Source organism: Clarias gariepinus, chromosome 5, assembly GCF_024256425.1.
Source record: "Clarias gariepinus isolate MV-2021 ecotype Netherlands chromosome 5, CGAR_prim_01v2, whole genome shotgun sequence".
Classification (NCBI taxonomy): domain Eukaryota; kingdom Metazoa; phylum Chordata; class Actinopteri; order Siluriformes; family Clariidae; genus Clarias; species Clarias gariepinus.
In genome coordinates, this window is record NC_071104.1 from 28,014,297 (window position 1) to 28,034,495 (window position 20,199).

The following is a 20,199-nucleotide window of genomic DNA, read 5'->3' on the forward strand; positions in this document are numbered from 1 at the left end:
AGAAATGAAACTTTAATAAGAAATAAAACGTAAATGCCTGTGCAAGCTGAGAATTAAAACAGCACCAAAACAGACTCTTCTTTAGTTGTACATACTCTGTGTTTTCTGTGTGTATACTTTTGTATAGTTTTTGTTGGTCCCAATTTGAACATAATAAATACGACCCACGTGAACATTAATTACTGTGCCACTGGCCGATCGAAAGAGTGATTCTTGTTCTCCGGTGCAGTGGAAAAAGGCCCTTTGTGAGTTTTTGTTGCCTGTTGTCAGGCTTCTGTTTGAACTTGACGGCACATACACAGAAACACAGACACACATTATGTTAGTAACACTAGTTCCCTTACTTGTTTCTGAGCCTGGAGATCAGAACTCAATTAAAGAGGCATTCCTGGAATGCTTTCTGAAGGATGAAAGAGGGGGCAATAGATAGCCTGCCCGCTGTTTATTTTCTCTACCCGACGCTGCCTTGATCTGAATTCGTCACGCTGTGTGTCAAACAGATCCATGAAGGAGAGGTGAATCACATGGCTATGGTGGTAGGGTCATACATGGCAGCTGTGATTATCCTCAAGCAGTGTCACAAGACGTCGCTACGTTACCGTAACAACGATCTTCCGGCTACTGAACCAAACCTAGCCAACAGAACACTTCCTCTCCGATTCACGACGCTGTTGTCTGCTCGCATCTTTCTGCTACCCAGCCGATTTCTAACCAGTGACACGACTTCTCTCCAATATTTAACCAAATAGCCCCTTAACACCAACCTGACCAATAAGAGCCTTTCCCTCCAGTATCAACTGGTTGTTATTTAAGTGGGATTTTGCACATTGCTGCGGATGTTGGGTTGATCAGAAGAAAGGCTGAAGTGTATGCATCCTGTGTGAAAGAGCTCTCTATTATGTGCTAATGCAGCCAGCTCCATCAGGGATCATACTGTGGTGACAAGCTTCACATACTCAAACAAAATAACCCTCTCGAAAAAAACTATGGGGGAAAAAAAAGACGAAAGAAGCCTTCAAATACTGTCATAAATGCAGATGTGATAACAGGAACGGTTGATGAGAGATGAAGCCAGATACTTTGATATGACTGACTTATTTCAATGCCGTGAGGTGAGAAAGGGAGGGCAATATGGCAAAAAATATATTACATCAGACAGCATGGGGACAGATAGCAGTGCTGCTAAAACCTGTGTGTTCAAAGATACTTTTTATAAAGTCCACACCAAGTGATGAATACAGAAAAGGAGGGAAATTAAGCATTCTATAGAGATCTTAACATGTGTGAGTAACACTGGGAATCAATTAGTACAAAAAATGATACTTATCAGATCTAAAGAGGTGTATTATCATACATTGGCTTTTTTTTTCAAATTTTTTGTTTTTCAATCATATGAATATATATATATATGTGTGTGTGTGTGTGTGCGTAGACACAATTGTACTAGGGAGATAATATAAGATTGGATCCAACTGAGTAGTTGAGAGTTAAGGGTCTTTCTTAAGGACTGAACCATTTTATCCTGGTGGTGCTGAGATTTCAACCTTCTCCTAAGTAGCCCAAAGCCTTAACCATTGAGCCAGCACTTCCTGACTATATCAATACTGTTATACCATATCGACCAGCCCTATCCGCACGGGTGCAGTTCTCTTACCCGTCTTGTGGATCTCATAGCGCAGCGAGAAGCCGGCTCCCTGATGGGCATAGTCAGACACAAATCGGATGTGGAGCGTAGGTCCTGACGAGATGATGGCCGGCGGCGCGATGTTGCTGCAGTGTTTCCCGAGCAGATCTGCAGAATCCGAATTGCCATCACGGATCTCGACGAAGTCATATCTGCAAAACAAACCCAATCGCACAGGGCGCATGTGAGCGTGGCGATCCAGTGGGGTCAATACTGGTGTTATTCTAGCCTATATGACCCTGTGACCTGTGTTTTACACACATTCCTGCCTGTCAGTGAAATGAGTGCTGGCAACAAATACATCTTCAGCTGTTTCTCCTAAGATCTTAGATGGAGCTTTGTACTAACACAACCTGGCAGCAGACAACACAGTTGGAGGGGGGGGAGGGGGGGGGGTAAATCAATGTAACACCAACACACAAAAATAAATCAAAGTGAAGACTTTAACACTCCTGTAAATACATATCTTCACATTAGCTTCACTGTTACTGAAAAATTTATAGCAATCACTCTGTATGCTGTTTTGAGATGAATAACACAGACTCTTTCCAGGGTTAAAATAATACAAGCAATTAATGCTAACAGAATATGAAAAAACTGATATGATTATACAGGACCCTGAAGGCTAAAATACACAAACTCTCCCTCATATATTATCAATGCAAATAAACTGTATGCACATAAATACGCACATTTACTACGCGGCTTAGATTACGTGTGTTTATCGGCTGTCAGTTTTCTTTTTTTCAGCAGCACCCACTGTAATGAGTTCGCTCTGTTTTTTTGTCATTATAACCCCCCTTTATAAACTGCCGTTGCCTGAGGAGTTTATGCAAGCTGTGGTCAAAGAGGGCTCAAATCTCAGTTAACTAAGGAAAAAACACGCCTATTATGCTCTTCGAACATTTCCTGCCTGATTACACAAAATGAAGTCCATTCCTCAAAGACACAAAACGCTGACCTTAATGACAAATAAATTAGAAACAGTTCAAATGCAACATGTATAAAAAAGACAAAGCGGAAGAGATTCAGCACACTCTCCTACTATAGCGGACTGAATTAGATCAAACTGATTAATCTGCTGAATTAAAATCATTGTGGTCTTAACAGGAAAAGGGACAGAACAATACAGAGGGAAGCACTGAACAGGCATTTAAATCTAATGAGGATGTAAAGGAAGATGACTATCCCGCTAAGCGTTGTGTAATCACACCAACATGGCTGATTTTCTTCATGGGGCCGCTCGCACAAGGCGAATCGACACCAAAGCGTGACTGGTGCCAGTGTGTTGAGGCTGATCTGACCGCAGTCTAATGAGCCTGCGACTCCTCGCTGCACTCGAGCTGAGGAGAGCCATTGTTCAACAATCAACTCCAGCTGAAGAGTCGAGAGACGCCTGCCGGAGAAGTCAACGAGCCCCAGTGTGAAGAGCTTCGTCTCGCGTCCTCTTCTTCCAGCTGCTCGCCCATCGCTCAGGCACTCGGAAGACCGGTTGTGTTCTCGCAAATAAAGCTTTTAAAATATGCAGTGTGTGTCTTTACTTAAGGCTGCTAGGGAAATACTCTTCTGAAGGCTGCTGCCTCCCGAACACTGAATCACTTACTGTAGGTTGGTTCGGACTTCCTGGGTAGGAAATGAGAAGCAGCATGTGTGGTTAGGCTTTGCTTAAATGTTGGCATCAAGCCTGGATGAATGACTTACATTTGTTTTCGCCAGCCGTTAGGTTTGGCTATGGATGGCCTTAGGGTTCACAGATCATCACAGTGAACTCCCATCCTTCCAGATGATGAAGCAATGGGAATATCCTCAAACAGGCAGAAATGACTGTTGTTTACTTGGTCTAACAGCACCCTACAGCTGTTAAAGACTAGAATCTTCGCTCTTCTCTCAATCAAAAACTTTAAGGCTTTACTTATCACACACACCATTCCAGTTACTGTATTGCTGTTTTTTTTGTGTGTGCTTGGTCTGTTGCACAGTTACAAATGTAGTGTTTTGCATATTGCTCTGCACAGCATGTATTTACTGTCTTCTACAATGTTCTACAATATATTTTAGACACTGACACCGTGCAACGCAATTTTATTCTAATACACACTTGCATACGCCTGGAATAACAATAAACCTCTCTACTTTTCCACTACTTCTTTTAAAAATGACCTCCTGCCATTGACTCGCGTGATCCACTGGCCTCATTAGGACCCCTGCTGAGGAGATCCACCTTTCCTTTTCCTTTTCCCATCCCTTTATAAATACCCAAGTCTGATTGCTGGAAGATGAAGGCGCGACAGTTTATTAGGTGAAGGCTGTGAGCCAGGAAACCGAGGGGGAGGAAGAGATGCACCGAAACCTAACACTGTCTTTGGTTCATTAAGTGACAGACAGCAGCAGGTGTCTTAAAAACCATCAAGCGCATACTGTACATGCCATGATGAGCACAAAAATGACAAAAGAAGCACTGGCTGCTCAGGGACACACAAATCTAAGACAGTTGTGGGGGTTGCGATAGTCATAAGCAGGAATCCAGGAGTCATCCATGTACAGTACAGTGATGCCAAAGGTATAAAAACAACACATGTCATGTATTATAGTTCTCCCTGTGCACAAAACAAGTGACATCACTGATTAGTCCGAGCCTATCTGGCTGAGGAGCTGTGCTAATGAGAATCAGCTGGTTTCATTAACGAATGGAACAAACATGTGGCAGGACTTTTATTTTCACCTCTGCACGACAAATTCTGTGGCAAAAATAATTCTATAATTACAATTCAGTAAATACTGATGCTTATATAGCAATTCCATTGCGTAACATATCAAATTATTCTTATTGTCGGCATTATTTAAAAATATATTAAATCTATAAAACAGTTCATTTTTGTCCTAATACTTTTGGCCCCCACTGTGTAGAGGTTCATGACTCTATAACATCTATAATGTTATCAGGTTAGATGTAAAACACGGTGGTGATAACATGATACACAATATCTCATAATACACTTTAAGACAGTGTAACCGGTTTGAAAACTGTGGATGGAGAAAAAAAAAGAAAAAAAAAAAAGCTTTAATTGTGCCTAATGTGCTTAGTATTAAACTATTTGGATTAATTTTCCTAAATAAATCTGAGCCATGGAATTGTTTTTACACTGAAATTGGTCCTTGGCAGCAAACACTTGTGTGTCTGCTCTAAAAGTCTCATATAACAGCGCAAGTGCAAGTGCTCATTATGAGTACGTGATTTTCTCACACTCGCATTCCAATGTTTAATCGCTCTTTATCGGCATGACAATTAAAGGTAGGCTTGCATTGCAGAAGCTTGCACTTCGTACAAAAGCGTAATAAAAGAAGGAATTAAACGTTTGACAGCTGAAATGAAAAACAACAGCAGTGATATTAGTAATAGTAATAATCATAATCCTTTCTCACATGCTCAGTCTGGTACAGTTTCAACCTGATGACAGCCAGGAGCAGTGTGTTATTTGGTCTGGTTCTCTGGGGGGGGAGCTAAGGAGGGCTTTATGCAGTTCTAGTTGCCTTCAGACTCCAATTTAGCCTACTCGTCAATTAACACACACACACACACACACTGGCAACAATAGCAGCATTCATGCAGGGATAAGGACACATGGAGTGCAACATAGCTCTCTAATCATTACAGTCACATGACCAGCAGCTTTAAAGCGAATGCTAAGGATGATTCGATTTCTATAGATTTTATTATGGGATGCTGTTTCTGTGGTTTCACATGAGGTAGGGAAGGACGTTGGGATTATCAGCTTCGAGAAGCTGCATGATAGTGAGAAGATAAACACCTAATTCTTTTGTCAAACTATCACTCTGTACTTTATGTTTTTTTTTCACTGAAATATTACTGTAAATTTGTTGAAGTTTTTATTTTTTTTCTCACATGTGAAACTGTGGGAACTTTTCATGGAGCTTTTGTTTGACATGATCGGGGTAACACGTTTGTGCATGTGTGTGTGTGTGTGTGAGCACGCACCCCACCTCCTGCTCTCTCTGAGCTGCCTGTTAATTGCCTTTCACACGTTCTATCTTTCAAGCAGGAAAGATTTTCACACCTGAACACCCCTCAGACCCCCCCAACACACACACACACACACACTGGTAGCGCCGGGTTAATGAGAGGCCACCTTGAGTTTTAGCGTGACACACAATGACCATCACTGTTGCCATGTCACACACCAAAGCGACGATCTGTTTACGGTAAGAAAACATCAGTTATGCTGACAAATAGCAACGCTTTTAAAAAGTAATGAGGAAAAAATCCCTGGTAAACAGCCCAAGGTCCTGCCAAGAGTCTTCACACTCTCTCCAGTGGTACAAAGCTGCTTACTTACAAAAGAGAAAGAAAACCAAACCGTGCTCGCCCAGATCCTGTAAAAACTCCCTGTAAAGAAAGTCCCCGTAAAGTCATTAACTCTGCGACTGAAACTCTAACCGGTCGTTCATTCGAGTGTGAAACCAAGTAGTACATGTCAAGTTTCTTAATACTGACAATTAGTAAGGGAACAGAGAAAGAAAAACTACCAAACTCACAGAGAAAACTGCACGGACCTGGTGTGTCGTAGTATCTATGTGGCCAGAATTTAACGTCTAGGGAGATTTTAAATATTTTATAGTAATGACCTTATAGATATATGTCCTGCTAAGTCACTTAAGCTAGTGTTAAATCTCGGGGACAACTGCATTAAGAGACAGCTCCGTTGTCCTCCGGCTCTGCGACGTAAAGTTAATCGTCTTCGATGTCTGTAACAAATGTTTCTGCAACCTGAGTAAGACTGTTATGCGCGTGGGACATTAACGAGTCCCCTGGAGTCCGGATCTCCTTCATACCATCCATTGATTCTTCATTACATGTGGAAAAAATAACCATTGATCAGGTGGGCCCCCGGGAAGTCGTGTAGTACAAGGTCATCATCAATGTGTCACTACAGACTGGAGACAAACTAGCCAGCGCCCTATTGCTCTCGTTCATACACCAAATAAACAGAGGGGAAATAGATAGTAGGGATGCACCGAAATTTCGGCCGCCGAAAATTTTCGGCCGAAATAGCATTATCGGTTTCGGCCGAAACGTAAGAAAGCGCCGAAAATAAAAGCCGAAATTGTCGCCACGCCTCTCCCATCCTCCCGTCTCGTTCGCGCTGTCATTACGCATCAAACACGGAGTATGTCGGCGGTTTGGAAGCACTTCAAAGTTTCAGATGAGGACAGCAAAGTTGCAATATGCAACATTTGCTCTGCAAAAGTTTCAAGAGGGGGTCACGTGCTAAAGCACGTGACATAACAGAGAAAGTAATGGAATTCATTGCTTTAGATGACCAGCCGTTTTCAGTCGTGGAGGACATCGGATTTCGTAGGCTAATACACCACATTGAGCCGCGTGATTTTATTCAGTGCAGTATGTTCTTCATGAGAAGAGGAACTGTGTCTTCAGCCAGAAAACTGAAAAACTTTTGTTCATAAAGATAAACCTGCTTCTTTTGCTTAAATTAAAAGCAGACCAATTTAGTGTGTATAGTTATGTTGTTTACAGTAAGAGGTTGGATTTATTTATTTTTCTTCTGTTTGTGCACTGTTGTTTGGTACAGTAATTTAAAATTGAAGTAAAAAAGCAGCTAGAATTTTTTTTGCACAATTTTGTTACAGAAAGAAATTTTATTTAGTTTTGTTATTGTTAAACAGCCTTATTACTGTTATTTATTATCAATAAAAGTTTGATTGCTTAATTAATTTGTAGTTTTTTTAATACAAACAAAAAGAAAATATTTTAAACATGTTTTTTAATGAAGCCATTTTCGGTTTCGGTATCGGTTTTCGGCCAAGTGCATCCAAAAATTTCGGTTTCGTTTTCGGCCCAGAATTTTCATTTCGGTGCATCCCTAATAGATAGTCTAGACGTCTAAAGCTTCTTCTCACCATTTGGCAAGATCTGGCCTTTATGTTCAGTATATCACTTTAGTATAGCTCGAGCCACTGCGGTACATTAATTACACTCAGGTAGTTTGTTGTTTATCTAAATCCATGCAAATGCCTTAGAACTGCCCAGAAAGGGGAAGTTAGTGTTGCAGATTGGCATTAAACTAACGCTAACATCCTTTCCTGGAGTGTTGATGAAACCAGAGCCCAAGCAGCTGTCTCCTGTCCTCAGCTAGAGGACATTAAGGTGCTGCTGGATCTGTCGCCGCAGCTCGGCATGCATCGGAAACCGGAACTTGGAGAACGCTCCAAGGCTAGTGTGACAATCCAAGCCTGCTGTTGAGAAATGTTCAGACAGGGCCAACGCTGCGCAGAGTCCTCAGCGGAACACACGTGGAGTGTCTGAGCACTGGTTAACTGTGGCACTAGTGCTAATCTTCAGAGTAAATACCCTGGTGGTGCCACACATATTGCAAAACAAAAGCAATACAAACCTCCATCTGGCGACTGTTCACAAACTCGAAGCTAATCAACATTCTTAATGCACATGCATGCCACGCCATTCATTACAAAAACGAGAGCAAATCATTTACAGGCATGTGCCATGACAGTGTTTTTTGGCTTGTGCATTAAGCAGTGATCCTACTCCATATTAATGAAATGCCTTACAAAGAGGAACATCTTCTATATAGGCTATTTGCTCCTTAGTGATCACAAAGCGAAAGAGCTCCAAAGATGATCAAGGAGTACACCGAGACAGAGAAAACAGACAAAGAGAGCAGGGGAAAAAGCACCTTCAGCCAACTCATTCTCAGTCTATACCCATTATCCATGCCATTCAGGAGTGTGGCTTGCTTGATTGAATTACAGATATATCATAATAAATCATGTAGCCCTTTTTATATTCATTCAACATCTATTTATAACCCTGAGGGGCGGGAAGCAGTTGGCGCTGTGCCTGACTTGTGAGAAGTGATCTGCTGAATTATAATGCACACTGCGGAATAAGGCATAGGGGCAATGCTATCATCATTATTCCACCTGAGCCGTGGACCTGATTGCCCGTCCTGACAATGCACTTCTCCCAATGCAAATACAAACGCTGAAATGTTCTCGCTGCAAACACTGACACTGCAGCTCACGCATCTGCAAATATCACACTTTTCTTTAGAGCTTGCGGTTTTTCTGCGACGCCCTTGTTTCCCCCTTTTTTCTCGTCTCTTCACTCCGCACTTAGACTTTCATGTGGGAAATGGTAATTAATCAGGAAGAAAGTAAATGTGATATAGGATCAAAGCGCCACGAAAAGAGTGACCAAGCAATCAAGTAGAACGAGAACAATTCACGGAAGATTTTCCAGACGCTCGTAAGTGAACAGAAGCCAGTACATTACTGGGATGAAGAATGATGACTTGATGACTAGGGCCCGTTTCTCCCACAATGTCCCGACACCTTTTGAGGCAGCTGATTTCAAATATTAGCTCAGTCAACCCCATAACAGGAAAAAAAAAAAAACTCTGAGATAATACTAAAGAGCTGAGGAACTGTCTGAAAGTTTGGCCATTGATCTCACCACTAGGATATGTAGCAAGAATACAAAATTACACCACTCTTCTGTCTTTAAAAAATGGACACATAATGAATAAACACAGAGCGTATTCAAACTGAAAGAATTTGGAATGAATCCATTACATAGGCGACTTTTTCATACATTGTATTAGATTGGATTTGACTTATAAAAATTGGATTATGAATGTGCAGATTCGAACGTTCCTCAATTCTGCTAAATGTGGTTCTTTTTTCTGCGAGTGTGAATAAAGCAAGTCATTACTGATACATCGATAATGTTCGCGGGGTTTCGAATGTGAAACGCTATCTGATCATCTTTTTTCTCATATCTTTTTCTCGGCTCTATTGTTTGCGAGGCAGAGTGAATGTATTTGCATTTTTAACACCATTTGCCTCTGCTCAGCATCCATTCTAGATGAACTCTGGCACACATCTCCAACAGTTATTTGAAAACTGTTCAAAACAGCCTTCACAGTTTTACCCCACTCGTGAGACAAGCTACAGGATCTAAACTGCAGTTTCCTCAGTAAGCAGGCTGAACACCAGCAGTGTGGTTGGATCAGGAACAATTTTGTTTATTCTAAATCTAGAATGGAGAATGCGCTGCGTCTTTGGAGATAACATACTTAAATTTGAACGGAGTAGGAATGGTGAGGGAAAAAGAAACAGGCAGAGACGCAGACGGAGATGACAAAATGGAAAAGGAGGGCCAAAGGTGTGCCCACACACCAGACTGCTAAAGACCACTAAACCATGCAGTATGATGGCAAGGTGAAACACATTTTCTCTCCATCTGGTAACATCTGTAACAGTAACAGCCACACCAGTGTCCTACACCTACACCAGACTGTGTCCAACCTGTCTGGCTGGCACTGACATGATCCCTGACCTCCATAATAATAATAATGCCTGACAGTTAAAGATCTTCAGGTTAAATACATTAAATAGGGCACTTAGCTGCTAAAGGAGTGGCTTTGTGGCTGGGAGAGAGCTAAATGGGGCCTATGGATTATACGGTGTAGACGCACTACTTATGACGTCTAAACCATATCATGTGGCCGGATGTTAACGTGACCCGTATATAGTGCATCGAAGGCACGTGCACATGTAGAGACTAAAGTGAAGAATCAAACTCAGGTCAACAAGTCATGGTTCTTCCTCACTCACTTACTCACTCACTCATCGTCCATATCACTTATCCCAGGAGATTTAGGGTGCGAGTCAGAGTGCCGATCCATCGCAAGACACAAATAAACATTTACAGACTACGGGCAGTTTGGAAATGCCAATTAGCCTAATCTGCATGTCTTTGAACTGGTACCCGGAGAACATTGCGGAGGACATGCAAACTCCATGCACACAGACCCCAAGGTGGAAATCGAACCCGGACCCTGGATGTCCAAGGTGACAGTGCTAACCACTAAACCACCCTGCCAATATGGTTCTTCCTCATTCCGCTTAAATAAGCACTTGTTTATGTGCTCTCAACTTAAAACGAGTGCATGTACACACTGGAGCAAGGTAAATAAACACACAGGCTAAGCGGCCCAAACGGTTACGTAGTCTACATCGAGCAGAGTGGAGGAATCCCCACTACCCCAGTGTGTATGGGTGAGTGTGCTGTTTTTCAGCTTCCTCCGAGCCTGGACTCTAGCCTGAGGGGCTGTCACTACAGGAACCATCAGTTCAACACTGCTTTTAATTCATCTTCAAAATCCCCTTACTTTCTCTCTCTCTGTCTCTTTCTCTTTTACTCGGCCTGCCTCTCACACATGGCATATTGATGCCTAACTATAAGTCTGTATGCCACAATAGGAAAGCCTGTCCTCTTCACAAAGATGTCACTGTTAGATATATTCAATATGGCAGCCCCTTCAGCTATCTGTCTCACTAGGACTCACTATTTACTCTCATGAAGATGTTTAGCAAAGAAGTAAAAAAGAAAACCTCTAGCCTAAGTGCTGTGAATGGGGACTGTGTTACCATGCGCCAGTGGGTACAAGTTTTATTACTTATTTTTAATGAGACACTTGTGTTGACTGCACTTTCTCACTTAAGCTCGTGGTTTGCTATATAAGCTGTGTCAGTAGTAGAACCTCTGCCCTCAGTGCGAACATCTGGATCTAGAAAATATGCTTAATCGTACATGGAAATGCAGCAAACCGCCAGGAAATCAGGAGAAAATGATTCTGGGACCCGGAGATGTTCTAATCAGACACTGACGATAAAGGCTAGATCGAAAGGTTGAGAGTTTAAATCCTGATCATGCCAAACTCCTACTGATGGGCACTTGAGTGAGCCAGTTGCTAACTACAGTAGTACAGTAAGTCACATTGGATTGAATATCAGACTCGCAGATGCTGTAGTTTCCCTTGATCGCTACGCTAGACATCAGCTTTCAGCTCATGTTCAATTTTGACCTTACAGCCAGCAGGCAACACAACAGGCGCCCCTGTTCCAACTTGTACCACTTTTCTTCAGAGCAGCACACTATGTTAAAACAGCGTTCACTCTGTTTGCTGACAAAATTTGAAGTTTCAATAGAACAGAAAACCTCAAGCTGCGAGGTAAATGGAATAGTGATGGAAGGGAAACGTTCCTAGCTAACCTGAGAACAACCCCTCCCAGGAACTGGGGAAACCGTTCACTGACCTGTTTTCCTAAAAGAATGATGTGCACCAGATCTCCATAAATAAATAAGAGTCTTCCTACAAAGTAGTGTTTACTAATGCTCTTGGGTAAAAAAAAAAAAAAAAGAAGAGCAGCAGCATCTCCCCACATGAGATCTGCGATGTAACGGAACTTGCCGACTCTTATAAATATCAAGCTCGGGCACAGGAAAAGTACAAAATATGGCTGCAATGTACAAGTCACTGAGGAGTATCGAAAATAGCTGAACGAGAGATGGATGGATCAAAAATCTACATCCCTCCCCTTTGTGCTAGCTGAGATAGAGAGCACTGGCAGGGAAGTCTTTCAACAACAGCTGGTAAAATATTAATGCTCCAATTCTAACAAAGAAATGTCAAGCCTGTTTATAAATATCTTTGTACATAGCTATGTATTATTCATACAGTAAAAATGTTAATCTAGCATCAGAAAGTGGTGGAGTCTGGTGTCTGATATCAGTCTAAATCAGCTTCTGTAACCTACTATTTTTTTATTTCGTTCTATATTGAAGTCTTACTTCGTTAAACAGTGCCAAGAAATATCCGGAAACACAATTTGATTTCTGATTTCTGATCCATGCAATACCACTACTGGCCAAAAGGGGGTGGAATCACCACAGCAGCCACAAAGTCTGTGGAATGCTCTCAAATCCATACTGTACATGTCCATAAACCCCAGGGATTCAGCAGCGGTCTATGTAGTGTATATTTAATTAAAGTGCAGACGTCACAGGCATCCAAACTTAGTAGTCTCCTCGCACTGGGAGATCATCCAGTTGCAGATTGGGACCAGATTATGGGCTCTGTAGCACTTAAAAAAACAAGGAAGTGCTATGGTCTTGTGACATAAAGTTGCTCCGAAGGAATGCACTGAATATGCCTTCTACCCTGAGTCTGCTAACAAATTTAAAAGCCTCCATCTGGTAGATAGTCATTATTTATAGCTCTCACGCCTCAGTAAAAGACCAGAGCAGTACTGTATGTGTAACTGACTTCTGTGCCTCATAACATATTTAACTGCTACATATATCACACTACAGCCTAGATGTCATCGGCATTGTAGATTAGGATTTTCATATCAAAGCAGTAACTATAGCACTATTTGGAACTGTTTTGACGCACGCTATGAACTGAGTGCACTGAGTGCGACCTCCGCTAACCTGCAGTCCAGCCTCTCCAGCTCAAAGTGGGGGTTGAAGTTAAGGACGATGCGCTGGGAAGGCTCTGGAGCTGTGATGATCCAGCGGCAGTCCTGGTGAGGCGGGTACTCCTGTGGGTAACCGGGCGTGGTGATGTAGCCCGCATCGGTAGCATCGCGGTGCCCGCCACATGGCTCTGGAAGGGAAACGAAAGTCAGATTCAGTTCAAATGAATCAGCGCCAGTGATTTAACAGGATCTATATTGTTAAACTACATGAATCATCACTTCATACAATGGATTCAAATGACTCAAAATCCGTTATAAAAAAAAGAAAAGGAAAAAATGTGCTTGACAATCGTGATTAAAGACTTATCTTGTATCTATTAGCTGTCCTTGTCTCCTGTCATGTAAAAGCAAGGACACGCCGTTTGCAAACATTGCGATGTGATCTCTGATTCTATCTGTACATCTTTAAAATAATAACCCTGGTAGTACACAGAGTCACTATCCTGAGACAGGAAACTGCATACAGGCTGTGTGTCTGCTTCAGGTCAAAGGTCACCTTAATGCTGTGAGATCAGCATTTGGCCACAAAGACGCCTTTCTGCACGAGGAGGGCAAAGAGGGCATTCTTTCATTCAATCTTCCTTTCTTGCATGCCCTCTTCCTCTGACTCTCTCTCTCTCTTTCTCTCTCTCTTCAGCCTTGATCTATTTTACCAGGTTTAACCAGGTCCCTAAGCTCCAATAATTGATAATGGTTTCATTTATTGTTTCCCCGCCGAGTGTACAGTTTAGGCTGTTTAACCTGGGCCATGGCTCTGAGCAGAGCAGCTGCAAATTAGACTCGATGAGAAAAAGGCAACATATTAAAGATTAAACGAGTAGGAGGAAGGCCTGATAAACTGCAGCCCTGCCTCACACTGATAGAGGGTACATGACTCGCATGACTTGACGAAGCACACGCATTCTGATCTAAAAATACACACTCATCCTTTACAGCAACCCGCTGATGCTTCAGCAAGGACGTACTTACATACATATGGTGCACACACACCGACCCAAACACATGTACCGTACTGTACCAGTCTGGGGTGGATCCAGTGCCACATGGAGAAGCTCAGCTGGAGATGCTGGGATTGGGTTCACAGGAAGTGACACATTTGATTAACTGCTATGGCGGGTTTCCACAATGTACATGGATCAGGTGTCACCCCAAAACTTCATATCATCCAAATGACACTCTATAATACTGTTTCCTTATACACAGATTATACCCCTTTTTTAGGATGTGCGCCAAAATCTCTAAAGCTTTTCATGTCAGACCCAAATGAGTGAAATGTAATAGACTTTCAAGAGGTGACATTTGGAAGGCTATTAGAAATTTAAAGGTGTGCTTTCTGCTCCATTGCATTTGAGATGCCAGGCTGCCCTTCTCTTGTCTCCCCAATGGCCACAGAGCACTCCACTGCATCTCTTTCTCTCTCACACACACACACACACACACACACACAAAATAATGTATGGAAGCAACAAAAAGAAATAGCCTGAGACACTTCGGCCTGTTTGACAGCAATTAAGTGACCCCACCAGCACCGCCTGTAGCTCTTTCAAGGCTGTTTAGCACGTACACGGCTTTAAGCTGGAAATCCTGCCACCTCGACACTTTTCTCAACAGACCTTGTTTTATGCGGGAGTTTGTGAATATAGGTTTGACAGGCTACAGGCTCTCATTAGGGGGTGCTCTTCCTCTCCCGGCTCTAGGTCTCGGCAGCACCGCCCTGCCACTGTGCGAGAATTTATTTCAGTTCAGAAAAGGAAGGAAGGAGTGAGAGAAGGAGATAGAAAGACAAACAGAGAGAGAGAGAGAGAGGTGCTGCTGTGCAATGTGATGGCCTCATGAATTATTGTGCCTGTGCTGCTACAGGAGTCGATCCATCTACACACTGTGCCGCATGCTATCAGAGCAACCCACAGCCTCAGGGACTGGGGCAAAATCAAGAACACACTCACAGCTTGTTTGTGTGGAAGTGTGTGTGTTTCCGTGGAAAAAAAATAATAATACGATGCCGTTCATACCATCAAAGTGATATGTGATTCTTTTTATGGCAGATGCAGTATGGAGAGCCTGAAATGCTGCACATCCTCACGCTGAAAAGTGCAAAAAAAAAAATACAAATGCTGAATGGTTTTTGAAACTCGAATTGAATTAAATTCTGATGCATAGCTAGGCATCTCAATAAAATAAGAGAGTATGGGTTGTTTGACAGTGGAATGGTTGCAGCATTCCATATCCATAGCACCCACATAAAAGCTCAAAATATTTTTCTCATTCCTATAAAATGATCACCTGAGGACTGATTGATTGCACCACTGACTGCCCTGTTATTAAGCACGTGCGGATGCAAGCTGATGCAAACACGACGGTCTCCGTCGGCGCATAGTTCTGCTGAGTCGAGATGTTTCTCAGGCTTGAAATAGAAAAGATCAATGTATTGTCAATACAGGATTTCAGATTTTTTTTCCCCTATTTTTTTTTTCTTTTTTCAAAAAGGTAACACTGCACTCAGGTCTGTCATAGAGACGCACTTTCTGTCTCTGTACGTACTAATGCAACCCTAAACTTATCTCATTCATCACCCCTTCCCGAGCCATAAGGAACAGTGAACAGTACAGAACGAAGAACAGAGCTGCATTATTTATGGCTTCCTTTCTTGTTTTGAATTTCATTGCGATAGCACTATTTCGCCATGTTACTTGCTATCGCCTTATGAGAAAGAAAAAAAAAAACCTGATAAAAATAGAGATGGAATAAAGGAATACTTGTTCACTGGTCCAAATGCAAATAGCCGAACTTCTTTTTGGCAGATTTAGAAGCTCGTCCTCCTTTAAAGGGGACTTTATTGTTCTATAGAAAAGTAGATGAGAGAAACAAAGCGACTTGACAACAAGATAAGGCGACTACGATCTCCGTAATGGCTGTTGTTTGCACAGATACCACACATTTATCCAATTCTGCTCAATTAGATCTGACAGCAACAGATGCTGTTCTAACGGGCTTGCCATTCAACCTACAGCAATTATTCTTGCTTTACCTCTGAAATGATACTGTGCGTTGGCATAAATTTGAGGGACGCAATACAGAGAGCGATCAACACTCATGCCATTTTTTTTTACTGAGCTTTGGCTGCCTGGCTATCACATAGTTCCATGGCATAACCTTGACAGAGGGTTTGCTCCGTATGCAAGGAATGCACTGATCTGCTCTCTCTCCTGTGATTCTGCTGTTAGCACATATGTATGCATGCGCGCTCACACACACGCACATACTCCAGTGCTGCTCAGTGGCTGCCAAAGTCTTACATCTGTGTCTCATCAGTGTGTGTGTCAACAGTATAAAGAAATAAAAGGAGAAGCTGAACTGAACTGCTCTCACTCTCACACTCTCTCATACACTCACACATGGGCAGATGGGTCGAGAAAACATACTGCTTACTTTCACAAAAAAATGAAAACAGAAACAGTACAGAAGATAACCCAAGTGATATTAAAAAAAAAAACGCTCATAGGGACAAAAACATCCAAAGCCTCTGAACGGCAAAAACAGAAAAAGACAAATGAGTTTAGCAGGACAGCGATAAAACCAGATGAAATCCTGTGAAACAACTGGCAAGAAAGTCTAAACATTTTCCGAATCCCTTCATAAAGGCAGCAGAAAGCGCAGCCAATCTGCTATCAGCCAGCTAAAAGAACCTAGAAAAACTAACAAGGCCAGATATTAAAGCTAAATTCCAGACACACTGTGCAAATGCCACGAGCAGTAGCTTGCACATGCCATGTTGGTGCTTGTTTACAGTGCTGGTGCTCTGCAGGTGGCCAGGAAAGTGTGTGTGCATGTGTGTGTGTGTGAGTGTGCCCCCAGCATAGCATTGCCTTCAGGTGCAGGTGACCCAACGATCGGCCGAAGAAGGCTCTGTGTACGTAGAAATTATTGACTAGAGCTCATACCAGGGGAAAGCAAGGAAAGGAGAACAACAGTGACCGCCTGATTCCCAAATCCCAAAGAGTTATCCTGGTGTACCATTCTTCTACTCCTAAGCTCAGTGAGAGCCGTAGTCGTCTGCTGCACTTCGCAAACACAGCAGTTCTCAGCATGACTGCCACCATAAAAACAAGTATCCTCTTTCGGAACATTTTTTTTTCTCTCTCGGCATGTCTCTCTGGCATTAATAGATCCGACAGCCATTCAGAAGAATAACTGGACTAATGAAGTGGCTGCTTGTTGCTGGAGAAATCTGGGCTTTCAGAAAGGATCCCTGAGGAAAAGCCCCTTGAGGATACGATGCAACAGCTCAAGACAGAAAAGAATTTGAAAAAAAACAAGACGACTGTAACCAGGGAAATAAATTTATTAATGCGTAAAAATGCCTTTCAATAAAATCTGAGTCAAAAGGAAATCTAAGTTACCAACTGAGAACTCAGTGACTCAGGGTTGAAAATTTTCTATTATTTCTCTCAAATACATTTAAAGACAGCCAGGTTTATGAAAATAAAAGTGAAACTACAGGTACATCAAATAGCACCACCTTTACCCTTATAAATACAAAGTCAAGATCAATCTGTCACTGCACTTTATAACTGTGTTTTAGTCAAGTTCATCTTTGCATTATAATTAAGGTTTTGAAGTGTAACTCTTATGAGAAGCTTTCCGTGCACAAATGATGTCGGAGTGAAATGACAGATCCCAGGATCAGAGCTTGGCATACTTTATGTCCTGTAAACATGGATTTTTATCTTCAACTCTGGACTCCGAAGGGAACATGTTAGACGCGCGCGCACACACACACACGCACACAGATAGCAGTCCTGTCGGGTCTAATACGGATTCTTGACGGAGAAGAGAACTCGGACCCCGGACCTGATGTTAAGGCTGATCACGCGTGCAAGAGATTCCTCCGATCCTCTATGAGTTGATAAATAAATCTATTTAAAAAACTGAGAGTCCTGCACACACAAACACCTGGGCTAATAACACACTGAGATAATAATAATAATAATAATAATAATAATAATAATAATAGCACATCTCTTTAGTGAAGGCGTTCAACGCATAGATTTAATTGCTCTGAATAAGAATATAGTTACTTAATGATGGCTGGGAATCGATCCCGTTCATTTAAAAAAAAAAACATATTAATTAATATCTGTTGGATTTAATGAGCGCGCGCGACCGAGTGACACTGTACCACTGAGTTGGCCGGCGTGATGCAGACTGGTACATATTTCCCTAAAATAAAGAGAAATCAGCTTCAGTACTGTACAACACTGTGCGGTGTGAAAATCTCTTTTGTTTGTGTCAAACTGTTAAAATAAAATGAACAAAATATGTATTTAAAAAATATCAAAGAATCTGTTTTTAGTGGTCTCCGGCGCGCGCTCCTGTCCCCCATCACACACTTCTCCACTCATAGTAAAAACCTACACTGTCCAAATGTGTTCTACTTTTCTTTTCGTTAAAGAAAAAAAATGCGATTTCTGCATCTTTAAAAGGTGTTACTGGTTTAACACCAGTTGCCTCCCAAAACCAGGCTCTGATCATAAAACACACACGTAGCACATTCTCAGGTTATGCATAAAGCTAAATAATAAATGCAACACTAAAAAACCAAGAGAAAACAAAAACAAAACAAAAAAAGGCAACAAAGCAAAAAGACATGCACATGTGAAAGGGGTGAAAAGAATAACTGGCTCTGGAATGAATCCTTAATAACTTACCCTCATCTCCGTGCACCAGCAACGAGGAGAAATACACCACGAGTAAGCATCCATACAGTCTGCTGGCTAAATCCATCTTTCCAGGTGAATCGTGCCACCCTTGGAAAAGGGAAAAAAAATCGCACGCGTCTAAGTGTTGTATTGTTTCTTGTTTCGGCGTAGAGGAGCGAGTTTATCCAGCGAGAGGAGCTCTTCAGCACGCCGATGCTCACGCGCGTCCTCTCCGGCGCTCGCGCTCTTCTTCAACACGCACCGATCAGAGCGCGTGCTTTAACACCATGCCCATGACGTATGATGTACAGGGGGGGAAAAATAATAAAGCATTACTGTACAAACTAAAGAACTTTTTCTCCTGAAGTCTGAGGATACACGCTGCGTTAAGTTCGAGTCCCCTGATTTCCTCGAGCTGGTGGTATGGAAAGTGATCGAAGCCCCAATCCAATCCGAATGATGGCACCTGGGGATCTCTGCGTGTCAGTTTGTTTTTCAGACTTTCCTTAGATGTGGTGAAGGGAAGAAAAATGCACGTGAAAGAGGGTTAGAGACGTACGTTCCGTGGAGCGCGTGCGTGTCCGGAGTTCCGTGTCCGCGTGCGCCTTCACTCCTCCGGCGCGTGGATGAGGAAAGAGCTGTCTCCGAGCTGTAGCCTGCAGCGTGTGTGTGTGTGAGAGAGAGAGAGAGTGAGTGAGAGAGAGCGTGTGTGTGTGTGTAACGGCATCGGGACGGCGCAGCTATCACGTTACACACACGCAGCGCCTCGGCCCGCCTTCCTCACTCCCTCTCTCTCTTTCTCTCTCTCCTTCCCTCCCGGTGTGTGATTAAAGAGGAGCGCTCAGCCGAGTTATAAAAAGACAGGGCGAAGGAGACACACACACACACACACACACACACGCAAACGCCACGCCAACGTCCATCGCCGCAAAATCAGAGAGTATTTCTGGAAAGCACAAGCCCGCCTCACCCATGTTAATAACACTATTACAAAACAGTAATAACAACAACAACAAAAAGTGAAGAGTAAAGAAAAAATGCACTGGTTCTTGTGATTGCCCACATTGCCATGTCTTTAGTGTGGTGTTCTGCCCCGAGTCAGTAACCAGATACCGCTCAGGCTAAAAAAACTTGGATAAAAATACAGATGTAGCACAAACCTAAAATGCTGAGCTAAGGTTTAGATATATGTGGAGTGCAGGTGAAGGGGATGGATATGGAGATGTAAAGTTGAGCTGGAATTAATGAACATGTACAGTACTTGACAACAGGAAGGTCAAGATGAACAAAAGTTATGTGTGGATGTTAATGGGGGGTCTAGAATTCAGCCATTGTGTGTTTTATCATCATCATTATTATTATTATTATTATTATTATAACAAGGTGAAGGTGTATGAAGGTGCCAGAAAAAAGACAACAACAAAAAATCAAGAA

The 20,199-nt window shown here is 42.4% G+C and overlaps 1 protein-coding gene across 2 annotated transcripts in view; it reads right to left on the reverse strand.

Moving 5' to 3' along the window:
• The window catches only part of nrp2b (neuropilin 2b), a 73,454-nt gene extending 53,917 nt beyond the window's left edge, over positions 1-19,537 (reverse strand). The window contains exons 1-3 of one of the 2 annotated variants that reach the window (XM_053497137.1): positions 18,775-19,535; positions 13,020-13,194; positions 1,655-1,836 (exon numbers count right to left, since the gene is read on the reverse strand). In XM_053497137.1, the coding sequence (XP_053353112.1) occupies positions 1,655-1,836; positions 13,020-13,194; positions 18,775-18,850 (433 nt within the window). In that variant the 5' untranslated portion in view covers positions 18,851-19,535. Of the gene's footprint in view, positions 1-1,654; positions 1,837-13,019; positions 13,195-18,774 lie in introns of both variants that reach the window. The other variant, XM_053497139.1, reaches the window with a different exon arrangement.
• Positions 19,538-20,199: the final 662 nt, after the last annotated feature.